Source organism: Lethenteron reissneri, chromosome 47 (genome assembly GCF_015708825.2).
Source record: "Lethenteron reissneri isolate LAM-NWPU_2019-01 chromosome 47, ASM1570882v1, whole genome shotgun sequence".
Classification (NCBI taxonomy): domain Eukaryota; kingdom Metazoa; phylum Chordata; class Hyperoartia; order Petromyzontiformes; family Petromyzontidae; genus Lethenteron; species Lethenteron reissneri.
The window spans coordinates 11,896,873-11,917,959 of record NC_083825.1 but is presented as its reverse complement, the minus strand read 5'-3'; the positions used below and the strand labels follow the sequence as shown (position 1 = coordinate 11,917,959).

At 53.5% G+C, this 21,087-nt stretch overlaps 1 protein-coding gene across 1 annotated transcript; it reads left to right on the top strand.

Annotated features, from left to right (window-relative positions):
* The first annotated feature begins 401 nt into the window (after positions 1–401).
* On the top strand, positions 402–15,867 carry LOC133354558 (eukaryotic translation initiation factor 4E-binding protein 2-like). Its single transcript, XM_061571490.1, has 3 exons — positions 402–637; positions 10,813–11,091; positions 13,318–15,867. The coding sequence occupies exons 1-3, from the start codon at positions 505–507 to the stop codon at positions 13,347–13,349; spliced, it is 444 nt and encodes a 147-aa protein (XP_061427474.1). The 5' UTR covers positions 402–504; the 3' UTR covers positions 13,350–15,867.
* The last annotated feature ends 5,220 nt before the right edge of the window (positions 15,868–21,087 follow it).

Genomic DNA, 21,087 nt, shown 5'->3' with positions numbered 1-21,087 from the left:
TTGAAGCTTTCGTGACTGCAGGAATCCATACTCTTTGGTTCTTTCGGTAAAGTCGCGTAGGTAGAAAAATAAAATATTATTGCATTGTCTGTGACGTCACGTTCGAGATGAGGCGGGGGGCGGTAGTTAGGAGGGGGCGGGGCCACGCGGGGGAGTGAAGTGGGGGGCGGTACTAGAGAGAGGGGCGGGGCCACGCGGGGAGTGAAGTGGGGGGCGGGGTACCACGTGGGGGTGGAGCGGTACTTTTGAATGGGGGCGTGTCTACGCTAGGGGCGGGGCCACGCTAGGGGCGTGTCTACACTGGGGGCGTGTCTACACTAAGGGCGTGTCTACACTGGGGGCGTGTCTACACTAGGGGCGTGTCTACACTGGGGGCGTGTCTACACTGGGGGCGGGGCCACGCGGAGGAGTGAAGTGGAGGTGGGGGGCGGGTTCGAGGCCTTGGCTCGGGCGGCATCAGGGAGAGAGGCAACAGCAGCAGTAGCAGCAGCACAAGAAGTCGCCATGTCGTGCAGCCGCTCGCACACGGAGAGCCGGGCCATCCCCACGCGGAGGGTGCTGCTGAGCGACGCCTCTCAACTACCTCACGACTACTGCACCACGCCGGGCGGCACCTTCTTCTCCACCACGCCTGGGGGTGCGGCGGCGCCACGCGTGGCCCCCTCCACCATCATCTACACCACCATCATCTACACCACCACGAACACCACCATCATCTACACCACCACGAACACCACCATCATCGTCGTCAAGCGCCACTCTCATCCGCAGTAAACGCTATCGTCAGCAGGCACACGCTCGGCAGTAAGACTGTCATCAGCAGTATCATCGGCAGTAGAATTGTCATCGGCACTGTGGCCAGCACATGGCCGGTCACAAGTTGCATCATGGTCGGCATCTCTGGCTACTAGCGCGGTCAGCAGCAGACACCAGCTGGTATCACCAGCCCCAGCATCGCGACTGCTATTGCACCGTCTTCATCACTAGCGTCATCAGGAGTATCATGAGTAGCACTACCACCATCAGCCTGCAATAATATCACCGTCGTCATCACCAATATAACGACCACCATCAGCAACACCATCGACATTAACATCACCACCAACATCACAAACATCACCATCACAAACATCACCACCATCATCACCACCATCACCACCATCATCACAAACATCACCACCATCATCACAAACATCACCACCAACATCACAAACATCACCACCAACATCACAAACATCACCACCAACATCACAAACATCACCACCAACATCACAAACATCACCACCATCATCACAAACATCACCACCATCACAAACATCACCACCACCATCACAAACATCACCACCATCATCACAAACATCACCACCATCACAAACATCACCACCATCACAAACATCACCACCAACATCACAAACATCACCACCACCATCACAAACATCACCACCAACATCACAAACATCACCACCATCATCACAAACATCACCACCATCACCACCATCATCACAAACATCACCACCATCAGCACAAACATCACCACCATCAGCACAAACATCACCACCATCATCACCACCATCACCACCAACATCACCACCAACACCCGCACCAACATCAACCACCATAAGCACCAAACTCTCACACTGCTGCTGTGGTTGTGGTTGTTGTGGTTGTTGTTGTTGCGAATCTCGTGGGGTCGCCTCGCCTCTAACTTGTGGGTGGTGGTGATGGGGGGTGGAATCTCGTCGCGATGTCGAGGTTTCAAGGCGGGAGGGGATCGCGTCTTGTTGTGCCCTGGGGCCAGAGCTCGAACCCAGGAGACGCCTGTAACCGCAGGCACACGCCGAACAACTCTCACTCGACCAGGACCCGTCATTCACAACCACCACCAACACGTTGTTACAGCTTGGGGAGGGTGGGGGAGCCGAGATGATAATGAGTTTAATAACCGAGACCCGGGGAGATGTTAACTCCCTCGCCTGGGACGCAGGAGGTCGTGGGTTGGATCCTGACGACGCCTGCTGCTGCTGTGTATTCGGAGTGTGCGCTGTCTATCTATCTCTCTTCTCGCCCTTTTGACCATCGTGGATTATTCTCCATGTCCCCCCCCCCCCCCCACACGGGCTACCACCACCACGTTTCGTCGAATCGACACGGCACGTTACGAGCACTTGGCCGATGTAAATGTCCACGTGGTGATGGGCCACTTCGTTGAGTTTGTCGTTGTGGCCAGGCCGCTTCTGAAAGACAACGAGTTGTATAGCAGCTAATTGAGCCTTACCCGGCTAAATAATAAATAGTTTAAAGACTTCAGAGTTGGCCTGCAGCCCATGACCCCGGACTTATTTGGCCAACAGGGTTCTGGCTCGAACTGAGAAGCTTTGGATGAGGGGGTTGGGGTTGAGCCAGGAACACCGCCCTGGTGGGTAGCTGCGTTCTGGGTTCAGACTCGGGTCCCTTCAGCAAAACAAACACCACCTTCTCTGGTATAATGATAACTTTTGTAAACAAAAAATACGTAACAGTCTGCTTAAATGCGCTTTTGTGAGAATTGTAGCGAGAGGCGGGCCACGTTTCGCACCAATCGTTATAACTGGCAGCAAACACGAGGGGAGTTGTACATTAAAAGTTGAAAAACAAAGCGGGAGCGGAGTTTCGTTGCATAACGCGGGGGAGGGGACCCGCCTCGTGCTGCGGCCATGCGGCCACGCTGCCGCTACCACGCTGCTGCTGCTGCTGTCGATGCTTCCACGCTGCTGCTGCTGCTGTCGATGCTTCCACGCCGCTGTCGATGCTTCCACGCTGCTGTCGATGCTTCCACGCTGCTGTCGATGCTTCCACGCCGCTGTCGATGCTTCCACGCTGCTGTCGATGCTTCCACGCTGCTGTCGATGCTTCCACGCTGCTGTCGATGCTTCCACGCTGCTGTCGATGCTTCCACGCTGCTGCTGCTGCTGTCGATGCTTCCACGCTGCTGTCGATGCTTCCACGCTGCTGTCGATGCTTCCACGCTGCTGTCGATGCTTCCACGCTGCTGTCGATGCTTCCACGCTGCTGCTGCTGCTGTCGATGCTTCCACGCTGCTGTCGATGCTTCCACGCTGCTGTCGATGCTTCCACGCTGCTGTCGATGCTTCCACGCTGCTGTCGATGCTTCCACGCTGCTGCTGCTGCTGTCGATGCTTCCACGCTGCTGTCGATGCTTCCACGCCGCTGCCGGTTCATTTATCTGTGCCTCTGATGATTCTGATGCAGTGGGGAGGCGAACTGCCCCCGTGCTTTTGCGGTGTTATGCTGCTTCTGCTTCCAATCATTGTGCCGCTGTTAATTATTCTGCCCTTGTTGCTGTTTGATTCTAGGGATGGTTTTTATGCATCTCTCGACTTAAGCGATTGCTTAAACTTGTACTGATACTCGCTGCTTCCTTGCTTCAGCCACTGCGTATTTGTTTCAGGTTATTCTCCCGTCAGCTGCTGCCATCTCCTTGTTTCAGCATCTGCTTCTTGCTTGCTTCTCTCTTCAAATCCTGCTCCTCACTGCTGCCCCTTGCTTCGACCTCTGCTTCTTCCTTGCTGCTGCCCCTTGCTTCGGCCTCTGCCCCTGCTTCTCCCGTCAGCTGTCAAGGAAGCACGCGTCAGTCACCACGTGTTTACGTTTTGTGGAGCGCATCGGCATGCCTGCCGTTCGTGGCGCCCATTGGCTGCTGACACGTCACGTGAACTTCCATTGGTGCATTGCGATTGGCTCTGGCAGCACGCCCCCCCCACCACCTCCCCGCCCCTTTACGCACTGTCCCACACGTGACTCGTGGTGACGTCAGCACGTGTCCCCAGCGCGAGCACGTGCTCACTGTACTTGTTTTTGTCTAGTATCTGTAGCTCCGCGTTCTTGTTTTAGTTGTGATGGGGCACTGCACGTGCAGCCCTGTGGCAGTGCCACGCAGTGTCGGTCATGGGGGATGCCTTGTTTATTTGAGTTATTGACACTCCCTTGAGATGGAATATCTCGCTTTTAGCAAGGGTTTCCAGGGTGTCCGCTGACACGGCAAACACGTATACACAACATTTAAATATCGTATAAGTGTACATGTATGCAATGAATCGTACTTCACCGCACTTTCCAACACGCTGGATGCGAAGGTCGGGTTCGGACATCGATCGCGACTGAAGTTATTCGTGGCCTGGAATCTAACTCGGATTTCTAGCTCAGAGCGCTTAACCACTGCCAACGTTCCACCCACTCGCCGACATGGCAACAATGGCCTTGGTTTCTTTTTTTTTTAAATCCAACTTTGGTCTTCATCCAGAAGTGGATAGAAATGTCAGATGATGACCTTACTGTGACGAGGGAAGCCACATTGTGTAGATGTACAGGCCGTGATGTCAAGTCAACTGCTGGATGATGAAGGACTCCTTGCGGGCCTTGACGGATATTTGGTCATACTTCACCACCCTGGTCGGTGCGGGTAGGGGCAGTGCACAATGATTGTGATTGTTTTGAGCAGGCAGCGAAGGCACCCATGGCTGGACTTGCCAGGTGAGGCATCTCTAAAGCACACGCGAACGTGAATGAGTTGACGCGTGAACAACTCTTGGGGTTGACACCAAGTGGCGCGGCTGTAACAGAATAAGCATCAGGGGAGCTGCTGCACCCAGCAGCAACAACAACATTGGTCTCAAATTTCATCGTCTCGCTGTGACCCCGACAGTTCAAGTACAACTCGTGGGGGGGAGGGGGGTGGTGTCTGTTTGTTTTTCTTGGTACTTTAGCCACCTGTGCGAGCTGGCTCGGCCCAGTGGCTGTTGCAATCGTGTGGTTTATTGATGTTTACAAGGCGCGGGGCCCCCGTCCGTTTAGTACGTAACGCATGGAGGGGGGAGGGGGGTGAACCCAAATGCGTACGCTGCGTATGGGGGGGGGGGGGGTCTACTGACAATGTACGTAGCATAGGAAACGGGGGGGGGGGGTGAAGCCTCGATAATAACGCAGCCGGCGGTGGACTATGTGTTTGCTTAAACACGTTAATATTATTAATCATTGATCGTTTCTGCGTGGATTAAATATCGGCCGTTCTATAGGATGGGAGGGGGGTCAGGCGTACGTACGCAGGTTGGGTGGGGTGTAAAAAGTCCGCGTGCGTACAGGGAGGAGGGGTCCAGTTTTGACAGCTTTTTGCGTTCCTACTAAATGTATGGGGCCCCTAAGGAGTGTAGTGTGACGTCAGGGATAACACACGTGTGTGTGCCCCCGAGCAAGGAGAAGCCGAGTTCAGTTCCCGACTCGGCAACTGCTTTACGTGACTTTACCGAAAGAACTAAGAGTATGAATCCTTGCAGTCACGAAAGCTTCAAATCTAGAATTGCGTGTAGGAGTTTGTGCGCTCTGCCGTGGCTTTGGTCGTAGGCGGCTTCCGCGTTCTACACATATTCTTCCCGTAGCCTACACACAAAACTACGAAACAAATTTGAAAACCCACTGGATACGTCTTTCTTGAGCTGTGATATGGGTTTCCTGGGTCGATAATAATTAAAATAAGGAATACGTCAGATATGGGTGGAGGGGGGGGCGTTTAAATTCTGTTTACGTTTGTGGATTTTAGCTTCATAGGTTGATGTGGACTGATGGGTCTGGACACTTATAACGCTATCGTGTGCATCATGTGCACGGAGAGGCTGCGGACAATTCCACTGCTGATAAAACGGTTGCGACAGACGGGAGCGAGCCGTCAACAAGGGCTATCTGGCAATCGGCATCGTGTGATCGATGATTATTTGGCAGATGGGGCCGCCTGTGTGTTTTCGAGTGGTCACGTCTGTGCGAGGTGGAAAACCAAGCACCCGGTGCCCCCTGCCTCGTTGCGCTCGGTCGAATTCGCCGTGAGGCAGTCGACTGGGTGACTGATCCAGCACTTCGCTAATTGAATCCACCTGCGGCGAGTCGCCTCAACCCTGTTCTCGGTATTGCCGTGGTTTTTCTTCCTGTGATCTTCGCTTATTGATCCCTCCACCCGTAGTGCGAGGACGCGCTCTCTGCTCGAGGCTGCTTCACCTTTCATCCCCGTTGTGTTCACTCGCCACACTGCAGGTCACAACAACGCCCCTCTTTCTGCTTCTTCCCTCGCTCTGCTCCACTTTGGGATTCCCTCCCATCTCTTTTCCCAAAGCTCTTGTGACCTTGCACATTTCAAGAAGCCTGTTAACCCTTAAGCAGCATCTACAACTTTGGTAGTGCTGGTTGTTGCTGGCCATTGTAACATGTGGTGCACTGCGGGCCACTTTGCGACTGGTTACTCGCAATTATCATTTAAACATTTGGAATTTGTTCCATACTTATAGCGCAAGACTCGTGAGGGCGCTGAGCTTGACGGACTGCAGTACGTTTGCAGTGTTGGCCGATGTTGCCATGTGTTTTCCAAAGGAGTATTTTGCTGTGGATTGTTTCGACTTTTGGTAAATGTGTAATCGTCATGTGACGTCAGGCGATCTTTAGCGTTCACCGTGAAACAGACGGCGTGTAGTATTGGACGTTTTTACATGTGCAGTCATAACTAAGGCGGCCTACCCGATTTAAACCGCAATCCTCGCCACTGTTACGTAACGCGCCAATGTGCCAGCAAACCAGCCCTCCGACTTCATTGAATGTTGTTGTTCTCCTGGCAGTGGCGGCGGCGGCGGCCCCATTGGGACGTAGGCCAGAGCCGGGGTGGGAAGGAGCCAGGACGCCCAGGGGCCCGCGGTTTATTGCAGAAGTTTATCTCGTAGAATGAGCTAAATACATAAGCTTACGTTATCCATTACTAGGGTTGTTCAGAATGGTTTTTAACGTTGTTGGTAACTGACGGAAAAGAACGGGTTTAAACGGTTACTGATTTACCTAGTGTAGACACATTGTTTAGCAATAAACACGTTTGTTAACCTTTTTAATCGAGAAACGAAGGAAGCTGCCGCGGTGTCATGGTTAGTGCACTGAATTTGCAACCAGAGACTCACTTCAGTGGAGGCCACTCCACCGGCAGTGGTGTGAGCAAGGCATTTCAGGGCTGCACCCTTACCCCGTAACTGAGACATGAGAACATGTACCCTGCGGTTTGTACAGCGTGTGCGTGCGTGCGTGTGTGCGTGTGCCAATCGGTGTTTTGACGAAAATTCACTGGAAAACAACAACCGGTTCCTGACTTTGGTAACCGGTTATCGCCTGTGGTCAACAGCAATTACCGGGTAACTGTTAACGGCCTCACCCATTACCCATCCCTGAACTCTGTGTACTCACGATCATTGCAGTGTGAAAGTACGTCGTGTGTGTGTGTGTGTGGTAGTCCCATGAATCGCGTTTGTGTCTCGTGGTCTCTGGATCCTTGTCTTGCTTGGTCCAGCATGTAAACATCAGCACTCGAGAGACAGAGAGAGGTGGCTGGCCGTGGTTCTGACCCGATGTACCCAATCGTGCACTTCCAGCCTTCGTAGAAACTTGCAATGGAAATTGCACATGAGGTCACAAGGTTAACCGTGGGATCTTTGTTGTTCATTAATACGTAACCCGCTGTACAAGGGTCTGTTCCGTGACCTCGCGGTGAACGTTTGCCACTCCACATGGCCTCAGCGTGCACTTGGTCTGTCACAGGCGTCATGGGTGACATTCACATTTGGCACTGAACAGGGGCTGCTGTTGCGTGCGCGTGATGCTGACCACACCACTGCTTAAACTAAGCTAGTGCGCTAGTGCGTACGAACGCTCACAAAGAAAAGAGCAGTGACAGTGGTTAGGGCAGTGCGCTATTAATCCGCTCACCAAGTTTGATTCATGGCAGAGGCTAACATCAGTGGAAATTATTTGAATCAATACTGGGCCTCTCCTATTTTGCCTCTGCCTTTCAATGGGTGCTCTGATGTGACGTGTTAACATCGGCACTGGGGAGGCTAAGGCAGCCAGGCGTGGTGCTGTGAACACCACCACCCTCGTGCTCGCTAACATCACACTTGCCCCAGCTGTCTGTACGACTGGAAGGGGTGGTCGGGTGGGGGGTGCGTCACGGCGCAGCGGCAGTAATAATCGTCCTCGAGGTCTCGTCTCGGCTCCAGGACTGCGGCGATGTCGCCGCTCTCTCTGTGTTTCTCTGTTCTGTTGCGCAATGTGTCGCACGGCCCGTTTCTTGTTTGTTTTTATTGGAAAGCCGCGGAAAGCTGTTGAGGTTTGTCATCGCTTGAAAGAGGACACTCAACGAAAAACTGAAATCTGCAGACCTCGCTCCACCCCTCCCACAAAAACAACCCGCCACTCCCACTGACTTGGCGCTGGCAACAAAATGTGCGGCGTCATTTCCTGTTGCCGCAGCCCACGAGGGTATTGGTCGCGCGATTTGAGTATCAGTGCATCACGCTGGCGGCATGTCCTGGCACGTGCCCTCCGTCCGTCCGTGCCGTGGCCTCTGGGTTCTGGCCGGCGGGCGATGGGGACCGCACGAGACGATAACTGGCCTTGCTTTAGTCTGCCCAGGCTTTCGTTCCCTTATCCACCGACTCTTTGCACAGATACAGACGGCGATGGGCGGTGTACTAGGCCTATGGAGAGACTGTGCCCCCCTTTGTGGATTGTGGAATTTCCACAGTTGGCAGGGGGGGGCAGTGGGAATGAGCATTGGGGCACGGCCACTTGAGCAGATGCTGTTTAGTTTCGCGCCTCGCACATGAAGCCGTGTCCGAGTTCGATGCGTTATTTCATTGCAACCTAAATATAAAATACGACATAAGCTTAGCATTCACCCAGCGAACAATGTCAGAGTTGTTGATTTACCAGATTTTAATGGGATCGTCATCATTACCCGTGACCCCAATCACGTCGTCTCTCGAAAGCATTGTTGATCCTGCTTAGTCCTTGGATGGGTGACCACCTTTGGTGCTTGCCAGGCGTTGTAGATGTACAGCTGTGAGCTGTGGGCCAGGAGTGTCTCCTCTTCGTATGCAGCGTCTGCTGGGTATTCTCTGGGTTCTCTGCCCTTTTTTTGTCCCACGGCTAAAACTAACTCTTATGTAACTGGTATTGGCCAATCATCCCATTGCTGCACAACTCAGTTGGGATTGCACATGGCAACATCAGTCCCTTCTGCGAACATTGGCAGGACTCTTCAGTCAGACTGTCCTTTGTAAAACAAGGGCGGTAATAACAAAGATTGTAAAACAATTGCATCCACGAACTGGACGGCACAACTGGTGAACACCTGCGAAGCGATGGGTTAACAATAATTAACATTCGGTTTTGGCGCATTTGCATCCGTAGATGGCAATGCACCTCTCGCCCCCCTGGCTTGCGCAATGGCACCACACGGCACCCCACGCAACGTGAACCCTGTTTACTACGAGCGTGCGCCCGCCAGTATGTCTTGCACGTAGCCCGGCCCCATCGGCTCGCCGTAAGAAAATAACAGAGACACTTTAGGCTCTCGTGGGAAGATAAAAAAACCCCACAAGTTTTGCAAGAAGCGTTTGACAAAAAGCAGCGGCGTTGGAAATGACAAGTCCTGTTCTGCCTGTTTTGCTTGCAGAAGGCTTGGGAGTGACCAACTCGCACTTGTGGTTGCCTGTGTACAGTGTTGGATCGGAACGCCATGTGCTCACCCGCTCTCTCGCCCGCCCGACCCGAGCTGGCTTTGCAAACAAAAGCAATGAGGAGGAGGCGGCGGCGGCGGCACTGCGAGTGTTGTTGGGGCGACCTTGTGTGCTCCCTGCTCTGGCACGCGGCGCTCGAGCCTTTTGGCCTGGTCACGTGCCGCATTTTTGTACAAATTGTCAAATGCCTCTGCTCGCCCCCCCCCGCCTCAGCTCTGGCTCTGCCTGCATCATGCGGGGGGGGGGGGGGGATCTTGAATGGCACGTGTTGTGGTGTTAGGGGGCGCTTCTGCCATGGAGCTCATTACTGCGGCAGCTGATTGAGTCAAAACAAATCTGCGAGGAGACGCGATGCTTTGAGGTTGGTGTGGTCTGGCAGGGTGGTGGGCACCTTTCTGAGTGGGGTTTGCAGGTTTTCTCCATCTGATCTGCATGGGTTTTCTCCATCTGATCTGCATGGGTTTTCTCCGGCTCCTCCAGTTTCCTCCCAGAGCCAAACACAATTACAACACACGTCATTGGTGTTGGGCAAATATCTCTCCTGTGTAGCAGGACCCTCCCTGAAAATAAGTGTGGTTGGCTTTCCCGAGTAAATAAATAGTTGTTATTGTTTATAATGAACGACCGCGTGGCGCAAGAGGGCGGTGTTTTATTTCGAGGCGTTTGGTAATTATTTTGCTGCTCTTCAAGATTTTTATTTTATGTCGCTGGGGGGACTTTAAATCATCCCACGTGGCTTGGGGGAAATGCACAGTGATGCATTGTGTGTACCCCAGAAACGGCTGCCAGCCCGTTTTCGTAAAGAGGCGTTGGATATACTCGCGCCGTGGTGCGGCGGGATTGGTGGCTCGATGGTTGACGCACGGTGTTGCGAACCCAGCAACCAGCGTTCGATTCCCCACCCAGCACGCCTACCATGTCAGACCACTCCCGGGAACCCCCCCCCCCCCACTTCTGCATCCTGCACTGACCAACTTGGGTGATGTATGATCATACAACCCCCACATGATGACGTGCTGTGTGGGGAGGGGCATTCATCCAGCAGTGTTGTCGAAGGGCTGCAAGCCATCATCGCATTTAAAGTTGTATTTAAATAATTATACATTTTTCAAAAATGTTGATAAATGACTCTTGGGGAAAGAAAAAAACATCGCTGCCCCCTACTGTGCGAACTCGGTGACGGCTGAACACGCGCCCGCCCCGCTCCGTGCTCGCAGGCACCCGCATCATCTACGACCGCAAGTTTCTGATGGAGTGCCGCAACTCGCCGCTGGCGCGCACGCCGCCCCCGCTGCTGCCGCACATCCCCGGCGTGACCAACCCCCGGAAGAGCTCCCCCACCGCCGTCGTCAACGCGGCCAACGCCGCCGCCAGCGCCGCGGCCAGCGCCGCGGCCGCCTCGCCCAACGCGGGCGGCCAGCAGGCGGCCACTCCGACCGCGTCGCCCACCAAGGCGGTGGCGGAGAACAACGTGGCCAACCACAGCGACAAGCCAGGTCGGCACCACGTCTGCACGTGCCGCTGTGTCCGTGTGTGTGTGCGTGCGTCATTGTGCCCGCGCGCGCGCCATTGTGCGCGCGTCGTGTGTGTGTGTGTGCGTGCGTCATTGTGCGCGTGTCGTGTGTGTGTGCGCGCACGCGGTGTGTGTGTGTGTGCGTGCGTCATTGTGCACGATTCGTGTGTGCGTGTGTCATTGTGCATGATTCGTGTGTGTGCGCGCGCACACGCGGTGTGCTTGCGCGGGCGGTGTGCGTCATTTTGCGCGTGTGGTGTGCGTAATTGTGCGTGCAGATGCATGCGACATTTTGTATTTTCTGTGCAGGTGCGTGCGGCATTTTGTATTTGCGTGCCTCGTTTTGTATTTGTGACAATTATCTGAATTGGGCCTGGGCCTCCCCTAGGTCGTCTCAGCCTCAAATGATTACCTGGTGCAGTGTGTAAATATCGCCACTGGGGAGACGGAGGTCAGGCATGGTGCTGGCCACCCACCCCTTCGCGTGTCGAAGGGGCGCTCGCTAACAGCACTTGCCCCAACAGTCTGTTAAGGCTATACGGGGGATCTTTGTTTTTGATCGCGTTTGGGGGAGTGATGGTGTAGTGGTTAGCGCTCTGCGCTGTGATCCCAGCGACCTGAGTTTGATTCCTGGCCACGGCTAATATCAGTACCAAATATCTCAACAAATCGGCGTAAAAAATGAGTGCGTGGTGCAATATGTAAACATCAGGCCTCGGGAGACAAAGGTGGCTGGGTGTGGTAATGGCCATCACCCCCTACATTGCTCTGCTGCCCTGAATCAGTGCTCAATAACAGCACTTACCAAATCTGTGCGGCTATGGGAGACGTTTGGCCTGCTTTGTGCAATCTAATAGTGTACCTAGCCTGGCGCAACCGCCGCGGTAACGCCACGGACGCTTCCGGATGAATAGCGACGGCTCTCGTGGTCTGTGTGTCTAGTTCTGGTTACGCAACTCCTTTGTGTGCCGTGCCTGCCTCAAAAGGTGCTCGCGAAGCATCATTTGGGCCTGCAGCGTGATATGGACGAGTGGCGGTGTTTGCACGTGGACGTGTGTGTGTGAGGTGGGGGAGAGCCGTCTCGTCGCTGTGTGTACTGTGCTCTAGTCCTCTACACCCAGGTTCGATTCCAGGCTGTGATTCGCAATGTTTCATCCCCGTTGCTCCATCGGTATCGCCGTCATGAGACCCAACGTCCCCGTGCAGAAGCGGATACTGCAGAGTTGGCTCTGAAATTCTTTCACCTGACTTTTGGCCCACGCATCCTAGGGGGGGGGGGGGGCGGGCAGCATTTTCCCACCCGCTCTTGTCACAGAGTACGACGTTCATCCACGGCACCGATATTCAAAACCTATATATTTTTTAAATTCTCAGCGCTCCACTTTGGCCAAGTTAAGTGCAGAACCGAATTTCACGTTGTGGGTTTTATTTTGTGCAGTCATGGGTGACCCAGGCTGAGAACATCGCCCCACAACGCTTGTAGCCCCGCGTTAATCGCCGGCGGCTGAAACCTGTATCGTAACCCAGGATCACAGTTAGTCCCAGCTCAGTGCTCCGGCCTCTTGAGCCATGCGTCCATCTGTGAACAAAACTCACAACGGGCTCTGCCTCCACGGGGGGAGGGGGGGAGGCCAATAATTACTCCAGTATTTGTCTGAGCCGTTGTTTTTTTATTTGTGGAGCTGCTGCCAGTGTCGTTGTGCTGCCGGACGCTTGTCTATGTTCCGCTTGCCGCTTGCATCACCGGTGTCCGGGGGTTCTTCTGCCCCTGCTTCTCTCGAGGAAGTGGGCTCTGTGTGTGTGTGTCTTTGTTTTTGTGGGTGGGTGCGTATCGGATTTGTTTGTGCGCTGCGGGCAGCAGTGACTCTGTGGTCAGCACACCGTTACGAACCTGGTGACCTGAGTACGATTCCACCTCGTGGCCAACACCAGTCGGTCCTGGGCCTCCCCTAGGTCGACTCGGCCTCAAATTAGTATCTTGTGCAGTGTGGCGCTGTCCACCCACACTCGTGTGCTCTGTGTCGGCCTTCGCAGGTGCTCGCCCAACAGCACTTGCCCCGACAGTCCGTTAAGGCAATACGTGGATATCTTTGTGTGTGTGAGAGCACCGACGGCTGTGTTTGTGCTGTGTTTGCCGGGCCACGCCCTGGCGCACTGACTGACGTGGGTCGTCTCTTTCTGTGTTCCCTGTTTGCATTCCGACATGCAGGGGAGGATGCTCAATTCGAGATGGACATCTAAATGGATGTCTCGCTGAAGATCCCAGCTGTTCCACTCGACAGTTTCCACCGCGCTCGTCTGGCTTGCACCCCGTTTCAGTCGCCCCCGTGCAAGGCGAACCGATGTTTTGTGTTCTAAGAAAAAAAAATCATGAAAAGTTGGCATTAAACGGACACGTTATTATAGTACTTTAGAAAGCATGCTACTACTCCTGCGCTTATATTGTTGCCTTAAGGTAATCGTGTCTGCTCTCTACTCTTTTTTTAATCTAGTTTATTCAACCGAGCAGACGATTAAAGTCTACTTTTTAATTTGAACCCAAAGTTTAAAGACAACTTGGCTTCGAAAGGAAATGTGGCCATGGTGCCGTGTCGGTTCTGGCGTGTAACGGTGCCATCGCAAGTTTTGACTTTGATTAATTTTTTTGTTCTAAAAAATGTGTCGCTCAATCATGGCAATTGTTTTTTTTATTGCTATACAAAACGACCTCCATGGAATACGGCTGCAAATGGACTTGGCGAAATGTACGATTGCGAAACTTTTTCGTAGTTGATATGGGCGCGTGTCCTTGGCTAACGTCCGTGCAGAGTCTCTCGCTTGCTCGGTTTCACCGTTTCCTATCAAAAGCATGGCGCTCGACTCGCAAACAAACTAAAGCCGGAACGATTCTTTATCGAAGTTTTTAAAAGGAGTGCATTTCAGAAACGAACTCCCCTTTTTGAAGGTGTTAACTTCACAGTAAATTTTTTTTTGGTTCGCCAAGTCCCAAGATTGCCCCCCCCCCCCCCATCTTACCCGATGAATCCACCCGAGACGCTTAAACGTTGACGTAACTTGGGGGTGGAGCTGTTCTCTTGCAAGCTCCTCGCATCGCAGGAGCCGTCGTGCGGTGGGGAGGAGGATGATTCTGTGCCTCGTTGAGACTCCCAGTCCGGCATCTTCCACAAATCCTTCCTGAAAGGTCGGTTACTGTGCCTCGATGCAGGACTCTTTTTGGAACGTGCTTGTTTTGGATTTGGTTCCTGCGCTCGTTCCGCCTTGATTTAAGCCCGGCAGGAACGAGCCTCTCTCCCCCTCGTGTCTTTGCAACGATCGGCGGTGTGGAATTGAGGACATTTGAAGCCACCTGCCTCCCAACCAGCATGGAGAAGTGTGCGCGAGCGTGCGCGCTCACAGAAGTTTCTATCGATATTGTGGATTTTTTTTACAGTTCAGTCAGTTAATGTCATTGCAAGTGGAGGTGCTAAATGATTTGTATTTTTTTTTATCTCGTAACCCCGGAACTTGGCTCTTACCGAGAGGTGCCGCGTGCCTTCACGCCCAATGCAAATTTTAATTTAAAAAATTGTGGCGCGTTCAGGCGACACGGGCTCGCGAAATCTTTGGTTGAACGAAATCCAACCCAGGTCAGGTGCCATTGACGCGAGTTAAATTGAATTACCTGGTCATATTTCTCAGCCTCTTGTGACCAGTGGCCAATCGGGGACTAATCCTGGACTCGGTGGCATCTTGGTCGCAGGATGTCGTGGATTCTCCCGTAACTTTGCGGCGTGAATATTTCTAAGCGGAAGTTTCATTTCTGTCCATGCGCGTCTGCGAAGTTGCATGCTCGTGAATTGCGAGTGGACGGGCCTCGCCATCACGCGGTGGTGGCGTCGAGACGCCCCCCCCCGGGGATCCCTTTGCGTCGGGTGAGTCCGCCGGCCTTTCCCGTTAGTCCGGAGGCGCCGGCTGCGAGCGCGCGTTGTGTTCCTAGCGAGCACCGGCCGGGGGGGGGGGGGGGGTTGTCTTGGTGCGTTGCCAATCCATCCGTGCGACGGCGTGCTTCGCCGTGCCCGGTCCTCCGTAGATGAGTTGCACGGAGGAAACCAACAACCGTCGTCTTCCTCTGCTAAGTCGACAGCAGCGCTGGCGACCTTGACCTTTGCCTCTCCGACGGGAGGGGCGGTGGGTCTGCCGCACAGGTCAAAGGGCACGTGGCGTGTGGCGGTGGCTCGTGCTCCTCGCCACAATGAGGAGGAGGGGTTGCTGTCGTGCAAATGCACTCCCTTAAAAAAAAATTTGGAAGCAGCAATTTTTTTTCTTGACTCTTGAAAAGTTAATAAAACTTTTTTTAAACAGCGGTGCGTGCCAAAACGGCCCGGAAGGGTTGCGAGTCTGCGTGGAATTTCTCAAGATTCTGAACGCGTGCACCTGCAGCTTGCTGTATGGGGGGGAAAAAGTGTTGGCTCTCTTCGGCTTAAACCGCAGCGACGCTCCCCGCTCCTCCCCTCGGTTCTTGGCTTTTGTTTTGGACTTCTCTCCGGAAAGGGATGAGATGAGGGCGAGGGACCGATTTACTTTTGTTCCGTGGAGCCCGTGAGGGTGGGGTGGGGGAGTGTGTGGGTGGCAACAAATGCCCTTGTTCATACTGTGATTGTGTTTGACTACCAGCCGGAGTCGCGTGCGAGAAGTTGAAATTGTGCTTGCGTTGAGATGAATGGGATGTGTACAGTTCACATTTCTGAAATTAAAGGTTACAACAAAAAGGTGAACAGCAGCACCACGGCGTTGGAGCTTTTTGTGCGTCGTGGCTTCCTGTGAACTTTCCTCGTCGATTTGCTGCCCCCTCCATCCGTGTTGAAGACTCGGTCGAGACCACACACACCGCGACCGTCTCAACCACCACACTGCATGGCACAACAAACATCGCCACACTTCAACCACCACCACTGCAGGCCACAACGCACATTGCTCAAACACTCGCTCACCACACTGGGTTCAACCACCACCACACTGCAGGTCGCAACAACGACATCCACTCGCCACACCACGCCCAACCACCACCACACTCGAATCACAATGCACATCACTCCTCCACTTACCACAACTACACTGAACCACCACTGCAAGTCGCAACAACGAACGTCCACTCGCCACATTATGCTCAACCTCCACTCACCGTTATCCTCTCTCCCCCGAGCTCTCAGGACAATGGCTCAAGTCGAGAAACGTGTTAGCTTCTTTCTCTGTTTATTTAGCGCCTTTTGATTGTGAACTTGTACAAATATATCGATACCCTCAGACACTAGGAATAGCCTTCACAGGGCACAAGGGGTAACTACACTTCAGCCAGGACAGCCAACAGAGACTGCCTGGCTGACGACGCCGAGAAGGTGAAGACGGTGACGAAGACTGCAGCAGCCCTACGGGATCCCACTCCAAACAACAGCCCCGAACCTTCGCTCGGGGTCCCCTTTTATCCTCCTGGCCACGCCCCCCTTCTGGAACCTACTCGTGAGCTCCCGAGCTTACCTCACGTGCCCCCTCTATAACCTTTGCCCCACACCCCCCTCTCTGCTTATCACGTGACCTGACTGACGGATTCCTGCAGTATAAATAGTCTGATTGCATTAGTATTTAAACGACTTCCTGAAGATGCTCGTCGACGTTTCCAGCCAAACGTCGCGAATCTCAAGTCGCTGAATGTGGTCGTGAGAATTGGCTCTTCGAGTCGTCTGAGAGCGAGCGGGAGCTCTCAGGACAGACGCGTGTGCACCCCGTGGCGATTTGCTTGGCTACGTGAATGGGTGGGGGGGTGAGCAAGCGAATGGTTGAGTGGACGGAAGGAGTGGGTGAGTGAGTGGACTGGTGACGGTGAGCGAGTGGGTGTCGACAAATGGGTGAGTGAGTGGATGTGTGGTTGGGTGATGGTTTGCTGGTGATAGTGAATGAGGGGGTGATTGAGGGTGAGTACGGGTAAGTGTACAACGCCTGCGGTGGTGAAAGTCTACCCTGAAACCAGACGACTTTTCCTTTGGATCTTTCGGTCAAGTCGCGTAGATGGAGAACATACAACAGATTAAAAAACCACGACGTTTCGATCGCAACACAAGCGGTGTTTTTTTTTCCCTGATGATGACCGCTTGTGTTACCATCGAAACGTCGTGGGTTTTTTTTATCTTTTTTTTATTATTTTCTCTATCCACGTGACTTTACCGAAAGAACCAAAGAATACGAATTCCTGCAGTCACGAAAGTTTCAAGTCAAATTTCAGACGACCACCTTCCTCCGTGCTCCGAGCTCCGTGCGAGTCTCTTCCACTCCCCTCTCGCAGGGGAGTGGAACTCGTTCCGTGCCGAGGTCCGCGTGGCACTGTGAGGACGTTTGGCGGCGGCGGGCGAGCGACGCGCCTCGACGCGCTCCGCTGCGCCGCTGACAAAGAACGACGCTCAACCATAGCCCAGGCCGCCCTCGCAGAGGCGATTCGAGGGCGACGCGGAGACGACCACGCGATGTAACACGAGCTGTGTTCCTGGGTGCGAGGTGTTATTTTTTAAATGGCTCATGCCTAAACAGTATAGAAAGTTGCTATTATTCTCCACTAACTTTGCTTTCGTGACCAGGACTTTGTGTGAAGGAAAGAGACAAGGGGCCGTCCATAAATGACGTCACGCGATTTTGGACGATTTTTACCCCCCCCCCCTTCTTCACACGGCGTCACAAAGTCAGACCCCCCTCAAATATGACGTCACAAAGCTCTGCCCCCCCCCCCCCCCCCCAAAATAAAACATGCTTCAAATCGCTTTAAACTATTGTCATTGTAGTGCGTATTTTATGTGGCGCTGCACTCTGATGTTGTAGGAGAAAACATTAAAAAGTCTATTTAATTAAGTAGAACGTGGTGTCTATATTTATTTAAAGTTGCGCATTTTGATGTGACGTCACATTTCTCAAACCCTCCCCCCCCTCGTCACAAATGTCTGACCCCCCCCCCCCCCCGAGGTGCGTGACGTCATTTATGGACGGCCCCCAAATGCACACCACGTTTTCTCATTGAAAATATTTACATTTCAAAATAGCACTATCCTGGTCACAAAAGCAAAGTTCGTAGGGAATAATCGCCACTTTCTGTACTTTTGAGGCATAATCAATTAGGAAATAACACTTCCTACCCCAGAGACAATTGTTTTGTTTTGCAGTCATCGCAGCGTCGCTCGCCTCGTCAAGAATATGCGCCCCCTGCAGTAGCCCGATGATCAGTGCCGCCGACACACACTTGGGTTGGATCTCGTAAATGTATAAATGTGTCGTTAAACCCGCCACCACCCGACACAGCCAACTAGTAAGGGTCGTCACGTAAACAGAACATGGCCAATTCGTCACTAGTACAGCACTAGTGCATAGTGTAGTAGCGTAGCATATAGTAGTGTATACTGTAGTGTATAGTAGTGTATAGTGTAGTAGTGTATAGTCGTGTATAGTGTAGTGTATAAAGTAGTGTATATAGTAGTATACTAGTACAGCACACCGGTGTGTTGGAGAGCCAAGCCACAACATTTACAATCTGAGTACGACGTTTCGCCAGTAATTACAACCAGCTTCATCAGGCGACAGCCAAAAATGGATGTCGCTCTCCAACACACCGGTTAGTGCTGTACTTGTGACGAATTGGCCACGTTCTGTTTAGGTGACAACCCTTACTAGTTGGCTTTGTCGGGTGGTGGCGGGTTTAACGACACATTTATACATTTACGAGATCTCACCAACAAAACCTGTATTATGGATGCTATTGCTCGCGAAAGCCTCCTACTACAACTGCTGCGTGTGAAACTGATCTGTCTGGCGTGACCAGCTGAATGTGAAATTGCAGTTGTCGCTTCTGCATCGACATCGGTAGCCGTGCGACAACAACAACAATAATAATAAGACGACGACGCAGGGGAGATGCTCGCGGTGACGGGTGGAGATCGTCTGCGGCAGTCTCGAAGTGGGGGCCTCGTGTGGCCGCGGCGGTTCACGTGAAATGAAGTTGCGGCCGCGTCCAGAATGTGGCCAACAGCCCCGCAGGGGCCTAGAACATCGGGTGTTTGGTGGTGGTGGTGGTGGCCTAGAACATCGGGTGTTTGGTGGTGGTGGTGGTGGCCGGGGCGGCGGTGGTGGCCGTGTGGTTGGAGGGGCACGGCACGGCGAACACGGCCGACACGAGGGCCTGGTAGACGGCGGCCAGGCCCAGGGACACGAGCAGCCACACCTTGCCCTCGTCCTGCGGCCACACGCACGGCACACCGATACAGTTTTGGTTCCCTTACTCGACTATTTGGATCACGCGGTTGACAGTCATTGTAGTAGTTCGGGCAGGTAGGTGGGGGGGTCACGCATCGGTTCCCCGACGCGTGCCGCTGGACGGGAGGTGATGGGCTGGTCTTTTGTGGGGGTCATTGGCAAAAATATGCAAACGCGTCCTTGAAGAGCGGGAAATCCAACATCCGAAATGTTGGAATCCAAAACGCGCTCCTACTCAATACGGTTCTAACAGTTGCGATTGTGATGCGGTAGGGGACGATTCATGCTGTGTGTAATCCTCGCCGAGTAATGTTTATACTACAATTAACGGGATCTCGGAGGTAAGTTCTGCGGTGTCAGCTTCCGCAGGGCGTTCTCCGCCACGCGGGGCGACGCGCCACTCAGATGCGTTGCCCCGTGGTGTGACGCCGGTCACGCGAGTGGGTTGTGCTATCGGAAGACTCACCAGCACGCCGCTCTTGTACCACCAGAGCTGCAACGACAAGACACGCGCACAGGGCCACTCGCACCAACTCGTGCAACTGTGTTCTCTGAGTGTGCTACAAAGACAGATCCCCCCGTGTAGCCTGAACAGACTGTTGGGGCAAGTGCTGTTAGCGAGCTGCTATGAAGGCCGGCACGGTACACGATGGGGTGGGTGGCCAGCACCACACCCGGCCGCCTTTGTCTCCCAAGTGGCGATGTTTACACATCGCACCTGGTACTCATTTGAGGCTGAGTCGACCTAGGGGAGGAAAGGGACCGGTTCGGATAATCGTCACTGGTGATCGTCACTGGTGTTGGCCGCCGGATTCGCAGCGCAGCGCAGCGCGCTAACCGCTACACCACCGCTCCCCGAGACCCCCACCACTGACCGGCGGGGTGAAGTATGGTCGCATATACCCTCGCGACCCTAATATCACGCCCAATCATTTGGTGACATTAACAATAATAACCGAATAATCGAATTCATGATGACGATAATATTTCTTAGTCTCCTGCTGCACAACAGTAGGAACCAGGAAGAAAAACCACGCGTACGCGTGGCTTCTGCGTAGTGGTCTGGTGGTGATGCTGATGCTGCATTGGCCCTGGTGCACAAATAAACAAACGCTCAACACATTCCGCAATACCACTGTGTGACCGTAAAAGGGAAAATGTATAATTTGTGACGTTTCGGGCAATGGCCTTTCGTTTACGTGCCATAATATAATTTGATCTTTTAGAAATCAATGTATATTGGGGGTGAAAAATCAATTAATATAATTGACATTACAAGCTGAAAAAACTGGCTAAATTTGGTCTTCATGGGAAGTAATGGGATCTTATTAAGATAATGGATAGACCGGGGGGGGGGGCACCCCTTTTATTTCGAGGACACGTGCTGCACTGGTCGGTGGAATATCTGCCATGCCCTGAGCACACAGACACAACCAGGGAGAGTGTGGGGAGAGCGTGGGGAGAGTGGGGAGAGTGTGGGGAGAGCGTGGGGAGAGCGTGGGAGAGTGGGGAGAGCGTGGGGAGAGCGTGGGAGAGTGGGGAGAGTGCAGGGAGAGTGGGGAGAGTGCAGGGAGAGTGGGGAGAGTGGGGTGGAGTGCGTGGAGAGCGTGGGGAGAGTGCAGGGAGTGTGGGGAGAGTGTGGGGAGAGTGGGGAGTGCGTGGGAAGAGCGTGGGGAGAGTGGGGAGAGTGCAGGGAGAGTGGGGAGAGTGGGGT